Raw genomic sequence first — 14,426 nt, forward strand, 5'->3', positions numbered from 1 at the left:
CTGAAGGACCTCCCCAAGCACACTGCCGGTGCTCAAGCTGAGTGACACAAATGGGAATGAGGAGCCAGATCTGCCCAACCTGTCCTGGGCATCAATGGCTGCTCATAACATGTCCCTTCCTAGCGGGACCTGCTGCTGCCACTAGAAATACTATTGCAACTGTAAAATTGCTTTTAAGAGTATTTAGAGGACAGATCCAAAGCAACATATGAGACCCTGATATGTCATCCAGCATAGCTAAGAATCCCAATTTTAGAGGTATTAACCAAGAAGAGACCTCTGATGTTTACAGGTCCAAAGCTCCTGCTCAGTCAAACCTCCACGTGTCCGAGCAGGTGTTACTGACTCTGCCCAGCTGCTCTTCTCTGCTGAGATGGGGATGTGGGTCCTTCCCTTCCCATCCTCTGCAGCCTGGCAGGGCCTGACCCTGCAGCATCACCTCTCAGGAAAATGCCCTGCTCACCCAATAATGGTAGCAGCGCCAGGCAGGCCTGCCACCACCCCACTCCATCCATCTCTTTTGGGAGGGCTAAACAAGGGCTGGTTCAACGTCCATTGTCTCAGGACCAGGAGAAATGTGCTGATCTCAAGCACAGGAATGCACTGGCAGCCGTCCTGCTCGCACTGAGCTCAGGGGACAACCCCAAAATCAGAACTAAGCAGGTACGGAGCTTCACCCCCAGACAGGTGGCACTTAGCCAGTGCCAGTGCTCTCAGACAGGGGCTGCCAAATGGGTCACAGCCCAGGACACAGCCCATGGCCCAGAGCTCCCCATGCTACACTGAGGCATTACCAGGCTTCGGTGCCACCCCATGATGCTCCAGGCAGAGGTGGGGAGACCCTGCACACTTACAGCTCCCGCCACGGTCAGGATTATCAGGAACAGCTTCCAGTCAAGGGAACAACTGCTCGCAGGTCCCTGACAACTAAACGACCAGTTGCTTTGAGAACTTCCGGAATTTCTGAGAGAACAGGGTTCTAGCAGAGAGCTGCCCCAGCCAGGCAGCAGGTTTTACGACAGGCAATGAAAAACAGTCAGATGAACCAAGAGAAAGAGATCCTTCTTTATCCACGTGTTCATGGGCTACCCGTGCACCAGCATAATTGCAGCTTTTATGAAATTTCAAAAACAAATGCACACTTGCTATTTAGTAAGATTACTTCCACTTTAACAAATAGCTTGTAAGGCAAAAATAACATAGAAATAACAGCTGCTCCTTGCACTGTCTTACAAGGTTATTTGAGAAGAAGAGGGAGTGGAAATAGAGATGGGGAGAGGCAGAAGCTTTCCTCATTAACAGGCTTGGTGTACTATGCTTTTAATTACTATTTTACAGCTCACTCCACAGGCATTCCCTCTGACTGAATATACTGCAGCCACTTACTGTCCCAGGAGGTGTGGGACAGAGATGGAAGGAGGACACAGGCACTGGCCAAAAATCACAGTGCTCTGCCACCACAACAGTGCATGTGCCGCTCAGAACCTCTGGCTCTCCTGTAGCCCATATCCATAGTATCCTGGCAATGAGCAATCACTGCCCAGAGCCTTTGCAGAGTGACAGTGCATAATTCCTGTCACTCACACTGTTCTCACAGTGACCTGCAGTTACTCCTGTGTCTGCTTATATTCCTCTCTACACTGGCCAGCACAATTTGGTTAACTGCATACCGAACCCTATTGGAAACCATCATTATGAATAGTTTTAAAATAGACAGCAGTCATGATGGTTTTCAACATTCTTAATTAAAGAAAGCATAAAGTTATATAGTGTGCTTAAACCAGTAAAACCTTCTGTTCCACTGGAGAGAACAAGAGAAAAACAACCAGACTTTCCTTTGAATAAGCAAATGCCAGCAGCTTGTACACTGCACATCCAATCCTACACGCCAGGAACGTGGCAACAATAAACAAAGAGTTTCACTTCAGAAGCGTGTGGATAACAGATAAATGTGTGCTGTTAACCACGTGAGAGATAACAGGTATATACAGTGTGTGTATAACAGGTACACACAGTGTCTGTATGGCTGTGGTCTCCAGACACAGCCAGCTGACAAGGAGAGCATGGAGAGTGCTCATATGCACGGGGTTGCCCCACACATTCAGACCTGCTGTCTGCAGAATAACATCCCCTCCAGCTCAAGGAGCCCTTGGCCACTCTGGGAGCTGAAGGACGATGGGACTTACGACACCAGATGTCCCTGTCTCTGATGACCATCTCACAGTGACAAGCCTTGGCAAACAGGGACACCCCTGAGCCACAGCACCCCAGTTGGACAGACCATTAGGATGCGAAGGGATGACCTGGTGAGGAACGTGTCCCCACTCCTCTCCAGGGCCACAAGGCACAGCCTCAAGTGGAGCATGTGGCCTCTCCAAGTCAGGCAGGACCCAGCTCTAGGGTGTCTCTGACGGTGACAGGAGGACTAGGAGATTGTATTGCTTTATTTACAGTTGTGCAAACCACAGCCCCGAGTAATCTCCATTCCCTTGTCCCAACAAGGCTCTTGGGAACAATGACACACCTACCAACCTGACCAGAAGGACACAACTGTGCATCTTACACATGCACCGAGCAGGACATGGTAAAACAAGGTCCTAACCTTGCTGTAACAGGAGACCTAACAGCAAAGAGGGTGGCCCCATCCCCTGGCATCAGGTGAAGCTACAGGAAAGGAAGATGCCAGCAAGTGAGTTCATGGCTACAGAGCTCTCCTGAAGGCTTGCATTATTTTTCAGGACCAGAGTCTCACCTCCACCATCTCCAGTCTCTTCAGGAAGCTGTCCAGCCTTGCAAACACCATTATGGCATGGAAGTCCCACTCCCTCACTTCTTGGCCTGGTTCATAATACGTGTGTAGTTTTTCCCTTCTCTCCTCAAACGCTCCTTTGAACGCATTCAGGATGCCAAGCACCATTTGCACCTTGCCCAGGCTGTCCTCCATCTCCCCTTTCAGAATGTCTTCTGGAGACAGGTAAACCAGGGCCTGGAAGAACAAAATCACACCTGAGAGATCACTTCTGCCATCACAGAAAACAGTGACTTCTTGCACTGAACATGATCGAACCTACCTCTCAAGTTAAGAATCACTTTGCCAGGGAAGGATGGGGGAAAGGAGGAGAGAGGGGACTTTCATAAAAAAAGCTTCCCTTGGCAAACAGGCATCACGGCCACGCACCTGCTGAATGAGAAGGTTGCAGATCTCCTGGAGCAGCACTACTATTCGCACGGGCACATTGTAGTGCTTGGAGGTGACCCAGATCAAACACACCACGTGGAGCAAAGGGACCAGGAAAGGCTTCACCTCACTGAACTCAACCCTCTCTATGTCCTCCAAGGGGCGCTTGAGGGGCATCAGGTGCAGGTGAATGTCCTGAGCTTCGGTCAAAGCTGTGTTAAGAGATGGGAGAAGTGGTAAGATCCACCAAGCTGTGGTGCGTTGGGTTGAGGATCTGGATGCTGCTCTCACCTCACCGGATGGCAAGGTGCCTGGGAAAACAAACAGCCCTGACAAGCACAAAGCACACTCACCTACCTGTGTGCTGAAGATTGCTCACCCCTGAACATTGCTCACCTACAGCAGCAACCAGAACAGGAAATAAACTGACATGATGGCAAGGGACAGGGAGCTGGGACAGGGGTTTGTGCAGAGGCTCAGTCCCCAAATGCTAAATGAGTTGCCGGTCACAAGTGGTGTTCCTCAGGGCTTGGTGTTGGGACCATTTCTGTTTAACATCTTTATTGATGATTTGATAAGGACATAGAGTGTATCATCAGTAAGATCGCAGATGACATCAAATGAAGCGGGAGTGTCGATCTGCGTGAGGACAGGGAGGCTCTACAGAGAGACCTGGATAGATTGGATCAGTGGCCAATGGTAAAGGGATGAGCTTCAACAAGGCCAAGTGCCAGGTCCTGCACTTGGGCCACAATAACCCCCTGCATGGCTACAGGCTTGGGGAGGTGTGGCTGGAGAGCTGCGTGGAAGAGAAGGGTCTGGGGGTTCTCATTGACAAGCAGCTGAACATGAGCCAGCAGTGTTCCCCGGGTGACCAAGAAAGCCAACGGCATCCTGGCTTGTATTAGAAATAGTGTGACCAGCAGAAGCAGGGAGGTGACAGTCCCCCTGTGCTCTGCACTGGTGAGGTCACACCTGGAGTATTGTGTCCAGTTTTGGGCACCTCAATCCGAGAGAGATCTCGAGGGGCTGGAGCGAGGGCAGAGGAGGGCAACGAGGCTGGGGAAGGGCCTGGAGAATAAATCCTGTGAGGAGCGATGGAAGGAGCTGGGACTGTTCAGTGTGAGGAGGAGGAGGCTGAGGGGAGACCTCATCACTCTCTACAGCTCCCTGAAAGGACGTTGTGGAGAGGTTGGTGCTGGTCTCTCCTCACAGGGAATTAGCAATAGAACAAGAGGGAACGGCTTTAAACTGCAACAGGGGACGTTCAGACTGGACGTTAGGAAAAAATGTTTCACAGAAAGAGTGGTCAGAGAGTGGAATAGGCTGCCCAGGGAGGGGGTGGAGTCCCCATCCCTGGGTGTGTTTAAGGGTTGTTTGGATGAGATGTTGGGGGATGTGGTGTAGGGGAGAACTTGTAGAGTAGGGCTGAGGGTTGGACTCAATGATCCCAAGGGCCTTTTCCAACCTGAATGATTCTGTGAACATGCCCAGCAGCACCAAAAATACAGTGCTGCCATCACTACAAACAGGCCACAGGCCTTGCTATATAGCACTGCAGGCTATAGAGCATCACAGATCTTGGCCTGAGCTCATTTTAGCTCAGGTTTGGCTATAGTAGCCCCTTGCTCAGTGGGCAGATGACCACAGTCCCACTTGTCCTGGCTGTAACAGCAAACCTGTCAACAGCAAGGTAACTAATGTCTGACTAGTTGAAAGTTTTAGCTTAGCTTTGTACAGCTGTGTGGTTTTACCCTAAAGAATTACCCCGGAGTGAAAGCATTAATAAAACCAGATGATCTTTGTACAATTAAACCTGTGGACCAACAAGAAAAGAAGTGACAGAAGTGCTTGAATGCATATAAAAATAACCCCCAAAACCAAGGAAGAAGAAACTCCCACTATCAACATCACCCTCCCAGCAAAGATGACAGACAACAGCCACACCACCACATCAGCAGGGATGCACAACACCAGGGAAAGGGGCAGAGACTTAAAAGCAGCTGCATACAAATCTGAACTGTGTTGTAATGGAAATTAACAATTATAGTCCAAATTATCCAATTAGGGTTAGTATTGCTGTAACCAGATTAAAACCAAATATTTGTTGTATTTTGATTAGACCCTTAAAGCATTAATTAGTCTTACAATGAGCTCTTGGCTCCTTATATAAGGGGTGTTTCTCTAGCCCATATGAATTGCACAGTGTAGTGTTACACAGATCCTTAACAGATTAAATGTTTCCACATGAAGGGGTGAAGAATAGTGTTATCTGTCAGCATGTACATAGCTGGTGAAGTCTGAATGGTTTTGTCTTGCCAGAGACAAGAGCCCAGAGCTGGGTTGGAGATGGACATGGAGGGTCAGCTGTGTTGGTCTACAGGGGACAGAGCAGAAGCACTCCACAGTTTTTCACTACGGAGGGGAATTTGCAGTGTTTCCTTCAGCTGGACTGAACTCCCTAAGCAGAGTTCACCAGAAAAAAGATGGTACTTGATTCAAGAGAGCTGCGTTTTTTAAGGTAGAATTTTGCTTCACATACAGTCAAAAAACCAACCTTCCTTATAAGTCTTCTTATGAATGAAATGAAAAAAATAGTCTTTAATTCCCTAAACTGGGAAATGAAAACTTGTCATTCTTCTGCTCAAAGCTCTCCTGTCTTACTGCACTGTGCCAGACTGGCAAAATAGTTGAGAGCAGAAGGCAGATCTGCTGATGCACACCACCACCTACAGGTCACCCACCCCACCGGCACCCCTGCAACAATCTCCCCGACCAAGTGGGCAGGAGAGCTGGGGGCTGGCCAGACCTTGCAACCTGGCAGGGTGTCACCGGACGGGGATGTGGACAGACACGTGGACAGGAGGCCGTGCTCCCCGTGCATCACGCTCCCCCCGCAAGCTGCAGCCCCCTCGCAGGTAACAGACCTCCCCACCACACCGCCACGACGCAGGATGCAGAGCTCTGCCTCTGCCCAGCTCTGCCTGGATTTGTGCACAACTGCAGGGACTCTGCTTTCCTCTCGTGTGACACAGGTGACAACATCTCCCTGCTTTCATCAGAGGCCCAGAAATCCTCATGCTCAAAGGAAGTGCAAACTGCTGTTCCTTTAGCAAGGAGGTTTGGGTTGCAGTGGCCAAAGCCTGAGGAATAGCAGTCTAACAAAGGAGTTTCAGTTAGCTACAAGATCAGTCCTCTTATCCTGAACCCCCATTCCTGCAGACTGACACCAGAGGAGCTGATGAAAGTTGGGGTGAGTCCTGCTGGATTAATGCAAATGCTTTATTACAGCAGACTGAATTCCCACATCCACTCACCCTGACTTTTGGAAAAGGTCTGGCTCAACAGACCAGTGATCAAGCTTGTCCCAGCCTGGAAACAAAAGCATCAGATGAAGTACAAGCAGCCCAGTTTCACCCCATGAACCAGAGAGAGGGCCAGAAACAAGGCTGCAGTGCCCATGGTCACAGCAAACTCCAGACGACCAGGGCCATTACAGCCACACCGAGCTTGCAGTCAGGAACACTAGGCTATGAACAAAGCCCAGATGAATTTGCATGACACAGAAGTCAGCACTATGGGGAAGTTGCCTCAGCATCTCACCTGCCTCAACATCCATGAGCATATCTTTGAAGGCTGGGACATAGCTGCTCTCAACTTTCTCCAGCATCTCCATCATGTTCCTGACCTTCTTCGTTCTCAGCTGATTGTAAATGCACTCCAGGTCATCACACCTACAGCAACCAAGACATGTTACAAGCCCACATTGGGGCAGCTGCCCGCTCCCCCCCCACCCCCCCACCCCTCATCCATTTCCCCTGGGCCTGATTCAGATTTCCTCCAGCTACACATGGACTGGGTCCCAACAGTGAAAGGAAACGGGAGGAAGCTCCTGCAGGAAGCACGGACAAACCCTACAGGACAGACAGACTGTGCTGGGGTTCAGCATGCCAGCAGCTCTGTTACTGGCAGGACACTGCTGAAAGAAGCCATCAGGTGTTTCTGCACGTATTAGTGACAGCTCTTCAGCAGGCAGGGCTTTGTTCTAAGCCAGCCCAAACCAACACAGCACAAAGGTTTTCAAAGGACAGGAGGAAATTCCACTCCCCGGCTCTTGAACATCTAAACCTTCTCTGGCATCAACAGATGAACAGCAGCCCGTTGAGGTGCACTGTTTACAGAAGGCCCTACAGAAGGTGTCTGTCAGCTCTTATTCCTGTGGCTGGTTCCTAGTGAACAGCAGCAGAAAGAGCATTTCTCATAATTCCCTCGAGGTGCAGCCCCTGTGCTGGGGCTAAGTTAAAACACAGCCAGCTGTCCAGTGACCTCCCAGACACTTTGCAGATCATGATTATTTTATGTGTGGGAGCAATTTTCCTTAGCTCAAGTCTTTACATGAACCTGAGGCAGCCTGCTCTTCTCAGCTCATAGAAGTAGCAGCTCTGTCTGTCACTCTCCCTCCACCCAAAAGCAGTGCCAGTGACCACCACGCCCTGGCCAGGCTGCCCAGGATACCTGTTCTTCCAGAATTCCAGTTCCACCTTCGGGTTAGGGTTGCTGCCTTGCAGGAGAGGCTCTGAAGACTCTTTCTTCAGCACTCCATGGATTTGGTAGCTCCAGTCTATGACGGCTGACTCAGTGGCATGTACAAGAGATTTATCTATCAGCTCCAGGCTGCAGAAAACAGACCACATGGTTAACTTTGCTTCCCACTTGTTGATGTGCATTGCTCGGTTGGATCTACTTCAAATGACCCCGGGGACAGCTGGATTTTACAGATTACAGTCTAGCTTCACATCTCAAAACCACAAAACAATCAAAACTCAAAAGATTTTGCCATTGTTTTAATACAGGAATTACACCCTGGAGAAAATGGATGAAGCTCTGCAGCAGTGTGCACCACAACACATTGTTCATAAAACAAATGGTGGAAATAAAGAGCCAGTGGCCACCTCTCTGCACAGCCACTAACTGTCACATCAGATCCATTCGGATTCAGGGTCTGACCTGGAGACCCATACTTCCAGCAAGATTATCTCTCCCTGTACTGTTCTCCCTGTATCTATTCTATCTCCCCACAGTCATAAACTTGCTTAATTCAGAGAGAAACTACACAGAGTGGGATGGCATGTTGAGGGCAGGTCACCTCACTGCCTTGGAAGCAGTAACTTCTCATACAATCCCACCTGTACCACGTCCTGTCCAAGGAGTGATTAATTCCACTGCACTCACTAAACACATCTCGTGAGGTCCTACAGGTGCAAGCACGCAGCCTAGACATGACAATGACACGATGTGCAAATGCATCTGCCTCTGTGGACCTTCTAGACTCGGTTATTTTGGACTGGGCCAGGCTCACAGCACTGCAACAGTCAAAATCCTTCCACTCCAAGCTTCAGGCACCAAGCTGGCTTCTTAGGAAGACCAGGGTGGGAGTTCCCCAGCTGCAATGTTAGCGCCCTGCCAGACCTATCAGCTAGCAAAGGGTGGTAATTCCTCAGGTGTTGGACATCCTGCAGGATAAAGACTGCACAAGGGGCTCAACCTCCTGTGGCTGCCCAATGATCTGGATGAGGGGATTGAGTTCACTCTCATTAAGTTTGCAGATGACACCAAATTGGGCAGGAGTGTTGATCTGTTTGAGGATAGGAAGGCTCTACAGAGAGGTCTGGACAGGATGGGCCAAGGCCAGTTGTATGAGGTTCAACAAGACTTAGTGCTGGGTCCTGCACTTGGGTCACAACAACTCCATGCAGTGCTAGAGGCTTGGAGCAGAGTGGCTGGAAAGCTGCTTGGTGGAACAGGGCCTGGGGATGTTGGTTAACAGACAGCTGAACATGAGCCAGCAGTGTGCCCCAGGGGCTAAGGCCAGTATCGTCCTGGCTTGTATCAGAAACAGCATGGCCAGCAGGACTAGGGAAGGGATTGTCCCCCTCTACTCAGCACTGGTGAGGCCACACCTCAAATACTGCATTCAGTTTTGGGCCCCTCACTACAAGAAAGACATTGAGGGGCTGGAGCGTGTCCAGAGAAGGGCAACAGAGCTGGTGAAGGGTCTAGAGAACAAGTCTTACAAGGAGTGGCTGAGGGAACTGGGGGTGTTTAGCCTGGAGAAAAGGAGGCTGAGGGGAGACCTTATTGGTCTCTACAACTACCTGAAAGGAGGTTGTAGCGAGGTGGGTGTTGGTCTCTTCTTCCAGGTAACAAGTGATAGGACAAGAGGAAATGACCTCAGGTTGTTTCATGGGAGGTTTAGACTGGATATTAGGAAAAATTTCTTCACCAAAAGGGTTACCAAGCACTGGAACAAGCTTCCCAGGGAAGTGGTTGAGTCACCATCCCTGGAGGTATTTAAAGCAGGTGTAGATGTGGTGCTTAGGGACATGGTTTAGCGGTGGACTTGGCAGTGTTAGGTTTACAGTTGGACTCAATGATCTTAACGGTCTTTTCCAACCTAAACGATTCTATGATTCTAACTAGTCAGAAAATCTGGGGTGGCTTTCCTGAGGATTGTCCCTCAAGGACTGTAAGTAAAACTTCAGAATCATGACAGCTACCAGGAAGGTCTAATGGAGAGAACCAAAAATATCAAAGTTGTTCACTTACTTCTTGAAGGAAAGTGAACACAAGGAAATGAAGTGGGTGTCTGGGAAGCCACCCTACTTCTCCAGGAGGACAGGAACAGCAGGTTCCAAATCTCTCTATGGGACCATGAACAGTTTAGGCGGTTGCAGGGAGTTGTAGGTGTTTTTTCCTGTACCCTTGTATGACAAATCTGATTTTAAAGGAAGACAGAATAGTCCTGACCAAACAGGCAGCATGTGTCACTAACAAGCGAGTTATTTAACTGCAAAACAGTGTATTTCAGGAGCATGCTTTGGCAGACAGAAGACAGAAAAAGAGAGAATCCTACTTTCACATTCAGTGGCATCAGTAAAACAGGAGAGGTTTTGCCCACAGGTTTGGTGTTTTTTCCTCACTGATCCAAGCAACTCCTTGCTGTTCTGTGTGCCCACATGCCTTTACACTTTCTCAGTTTTTCCTACCTATAGTATTGCACATCCCCCAGAGCCAGAGCCCATAAACTAGAGAGCAGGTAGAGCAAAATATACACCCATCCAGGCAGTCTGGATGAGCAGCACATGACAGGGAGCAAGAAGACTCCCCATGATTGGGGGGAGGATCCCCAGAAGACACAGCACATGCGTCAGCAGGAGAAAACCCAGTGGAGAACAAGGGGTTGTACTCACGATTTCTCATTTTCCAGATCAATGTCCTCGATTCCCTCTGAGCCAGCTGGAAGAGGCAGCAAGGTCTTGCCCTTTACTTGGCCAACAACCTTGAAAACAGTACTTTGGAGGCTGTGGACATGACGTATAATGTCTTGTGACACCACTCGTGGCCAGCCCTGATGGTTCTTCTGGTTTGTCAGGATGGGCACAATCACCTATAGCAGGAGTCATGAAAGAGCAATGGAAAAGAAAGTGCTGCAGGAGACAGACAGGCCACCAGACTCCGAGGTCCTTTCTCGGCCAAGCCTGGAGACCCACATTCATTGCTGTCTTAAGCAGTTCCCTGCCTGTGTGAAACAAGGGCAGGTGATGATGAACAGGCCTCTCTGCAGGCCCACTTTGTATATTAGCACACCCTCCCCTCTGAATCTAAGCAGCTGAGAAGGGTGGAAACCAGCAAAGTGAGCAGCCCTGTCCTCAGGCTCTCCCAGCCTGTCAAACCTGCAACTAGAGATAGCTCCATGGGTTCTTCTCCACTTGCCCTCACACCACCTCCTGGTGCTTGCTCCCCATTTCACTGCCAGTGGGCAGGGGACGCAGGCAGGGGCATAGGCTTCAGGCAGCCTTTTAAGACTATTAGAGCTGGGCTGAACCCACAGGCTGTCCCGTGACAGCAACCCCCATTATGCTGAAAGCGAAGGTCTTCTGGTACCTCCTGGGATGTACTGTTGGTGAGGATCACCTAGGTCCCATCCCAACTGTATTGCCCATCTTGAGCACAGCCGCTTTCTAGGTTATTTTCCAAAGTTGCAGCCCACTAAATATGATTTTTGTCTTTATCTCTGAAAGTTCCCAACTGACCTGACAGCATGGGGTCTCACCGCTGGGCTGGGCTTCCCTGGACCTGAGCTGCTTTTGGCTTGTTTGAGCTGTTATAGCAACACTGTGTCTGTCACCTACCCTGGGCTGGCTCCGCTCTGGGACCAGCCTGTGGCAACAGCCAAGGTTGGCAACTCACCACGGGCTGCAGGGGAGTCTCTGCTCCAGTGCACACCCCCACTCCTTTCTTCCACTGACCTCAGTGTTCGCATAGGTATCTCCCTCACAACTCCTTCTCCTAAGTTCCCCTTCTTAATCAAATACATCATCGCAGAGGTGCAGCCACTGTCGCTAATTGGCTTAGCCTTGGCCAGAGGCAGGTCTGGCATATTGCTGGGGGAGCTTTGAGAAGCTTCTCAGAGGGGCCCACCACTACAGACCCCTCCCCTGATACCAAAACCCCACCACACAAACCCACCAGAGTGTTACCAGGCTCAGGGGAGGCTAAAGGTATAAAAATAGCTACATTATGGACACAAAACTGTAAAGGAGTAAAGCAGCCCAGCACCACCACAATGCCATCCCAGGATGCTGAAAGTTCTTTGTAACCATGACTAGTGCTGTAGACCTGAGGAAGACCGGCATCAGCAACCTTCATGCCCAGGGAGCTGCAGGAAGGGGAGCACAGGCAGGTACTGCCCAGTTCACCTTCAACAGTTTTAGCCACATTATTAGCAAGATTTGTCCCTATTACTTAAATGGGGTGGACTGCTAACGCTAGTAATGTTGTAACCAGTCAAACGATAGCCGTTTATTTTCTTTTTGATTGTTAAAATAATAACTGGACTCACAACAAACGCCCAGCTCCACAGAGAGGAGGTGTGCTCCAGCCATCACAAGAGTTAAGTGTGACAAGTAGACAAGGTCACCTCAGTTGTGACCCGCAGCTCAGCTGCACTTCCTCACTGAATAAAGACACAGTTATGGTGCATCTATTCCTGATGTTCTAAATGACCCGCCAAAAGTTTGACATACATAAACTATTTCTTTCACTGGACAAAGTCTTCTAAGACTGTCCTAAAAAACTCAGACAAAAGACTCTGCAGGAAGTGCTCGTGCAGCGGGCACAGCAAGGCATGTCCCCAACCTCGGGAAATTCAAGACCTTCCCCACCTTCGCGCAGACCCACCCCGTCCTCCTGACCCAGCACCACCACTCTGTTTTCCTTCATGAAGTTTGAGAGGAAAGTGGGACCAAACCCAGGCACAATCTGTTCCCTGCAGCAGCACCGCATCTGTCTGCACAGAGGTGTCGTGGTTTGAGCCCAGAGGGCAACTGAGCACCAGCAGCGTTCACTCAGCCCTTCCCCCCTGCGCTGGGAAGGAGAAAATGAATCAAAAGGCTCAGGAATGGAGATAAGGACAGAGAGGGGTTGCTCACCCATTAATGATCACAGGCAAAAGACAGGCTTGTTAGGGAAAGAATAAGGACTTGACTTTAATTCAAAACACTAACGATAACGACACTTAACAGACAGAATGGGACAGTGAGAAGCGTTACCATATCTTAAAAACACCTCCCCTCACCCCTCCCTTCTTCCCAGGCTCAGGGCTCAGTTTTTTTCTGTTATCTCTCCCTCCTCCCCCAGCAGTGCAGGGGCAGGGGATGGGGGGTGCAGCCAGTCCCCCGCTTCTTGCTGCAAGGCCGGAGGTGGGGGTGGCAGGCAAAGCACTCTCTGCATTCCTCCCCCTGCTCCCCATGGCGTCCCTGTCACAGGAGACCATCCTCCACAAGCTCTCTGCATTGTGACTCCTCCCCACAGGATACATTCTTCTCAAGATGCTCTGGCGTGGGTCACCTCCAGGTGTTCCAGTCCTCCCAGCACTGAACTACAACAGCAGGGGCTGCTTCTTCCTACAGAGCCCTGGGGGTCTTCCATGGGTCACAGGCCAGTCTCCGCTCCACCAGTGACTTCCATGGGTGGCGAGGGGTGGCTCTGCCATCTCACCACATGATACAGGGGGGCTCTCTGCTCTGGCACACCTCCCCCTTCCTTCCTTCCACTGCCCTCGGTGTTCGCAGAGGTGTCCTCATAACTCGCCTCAAAGTCCCCACCCCCTCTCAGGTTGCCTTTCTCAAATACGTTATCACAGAGGTGCAGCCGTCACTAATTGGCTCGGCCTTGGCCAGAGGTGGGTCCAACTTGGAGCCGGGGGAGCTTCGAGAAGCTTCTCACTGGGGGCCACCACATAAACCCCTTCCCCGCTACCAAAACCCTGCCACACAAACCCAGCACAAGGGGCGAGAGAAAAGCCTGCAAACACAGATTTGGGATGTGCAATCCCAACTGCTGAAGGCAGCCAGAAAACAGGATCTAACAGGATCTGCTGAAGTGTTCCTCCCCCAAAATCCCCCTGTAGCAGATGGCGTTTACAATGACTGTCATATGCTACCTGCCATCAGCCACAAACAAAGCCAGATGCAAAACGCACTGTGCAGACTTACCAAGACGACGGGGCTCACCGAACACCTCAAAACAAAATCTCCCTGTGTACATAATGCATTATCCCACAAAACCAAGTTATCCAGTCTGACAGCCCGCTCTTGGGAATCCAACCTATTGGTCACCACCTTGATACACCAACAGCCTCACCAGAGCCCTCAGACCAGGCAGCTCCTCTACCTTCCCACTCCAGCCTCACCGCTGAGACTTCCCTAGGGCAGGGGCCGTCAGGGATAAATTGAGACAAGCTGTCTGGTTCAGCTGCTAACAAGGGAAAGAGAAAGCCCTCGAAAGTCTTGAAGATCCCCTTGGGAGAACATGAGCCCACCTGAGGTAACTGGACACTGAACTACGGGAGGTTCCTGCTGTGCATCACCGTGAGGATAAGCCAGCACTGGCACAGCTGCTCGGGGAGCTCGCGGAGTCTCCACCCTTAGGGATACTGGGAAGCCATCTGGGCATGGCCCTGGGCAACTGGCTCCGGGTGGCCCTGCCTGAGCAGGGGGTTGGACCAGATGACTCCCAGATGTCCCTTCCAGCACCCACCACCCGGTGGTTCTGGAACACGGACCAGTCCCACAGGGACACCGCCATCAGACCGGCCCGGAGCTGATGCGCATCAGGATTTAGGAGTTTTCAGCGAATTCTACAGTCCCCCCGTGGGCCAGGAGGCGCAGTGGAGGGCAGAGCTGAG

The 14,426-nt window shown here is 50.7% G+C and overlaps 1 protein-coding gene across 1 annotated transcript in view; it reads right to left on the reverse strand.

Annotated features, from left to right (window-relative positions):
- Window positions 1-6,908, reverse strand: part of DNAH9 (dynein axonemal heavy chain 9) — a 202,555-nt gene extending 195,647 nt beyond the window's left edge. Inside the window, exons 1-3 of the mRNA XM_074847373.1 lie at window positions 6,782-6,908; window positions 3,179-3,390; window positions 2,753-2,986 (exon numbers count right to left, since the gene is read on the reverse strand). Of these exons, the coding sequence (XP_074703474.1) occupies window positions 2,753-2,986; window positions 3,179-3,390; window positions 6,782-6,857 (522 nt within the window). The 5' untranslated portion in view covers window positions 6,858-6,908. The remainder of the gene's footprint in view (window positions 1-2,752; window positions 2,987-3,178; window positions 3,391-6,781) is intronic.
- Window positions 6,909-14,426: the final 7,518 nt, after the last annotated feature.

The sequence above is a fragment of the Strix aluco genome, chromosome 21 (assembly GCF_031877795.1).
Source record: "Strix aluco isolate bStrAlu1 chromosome 21, bStrAlu1.hap1, whole genome shotgun sequence".
Taxonomy (NCBI): domain Eukaryota; kingdom Metazoa; phylum Chordata; class Aves; order Strigiformes; family Strigidae; genus Strix; species Strix aluco.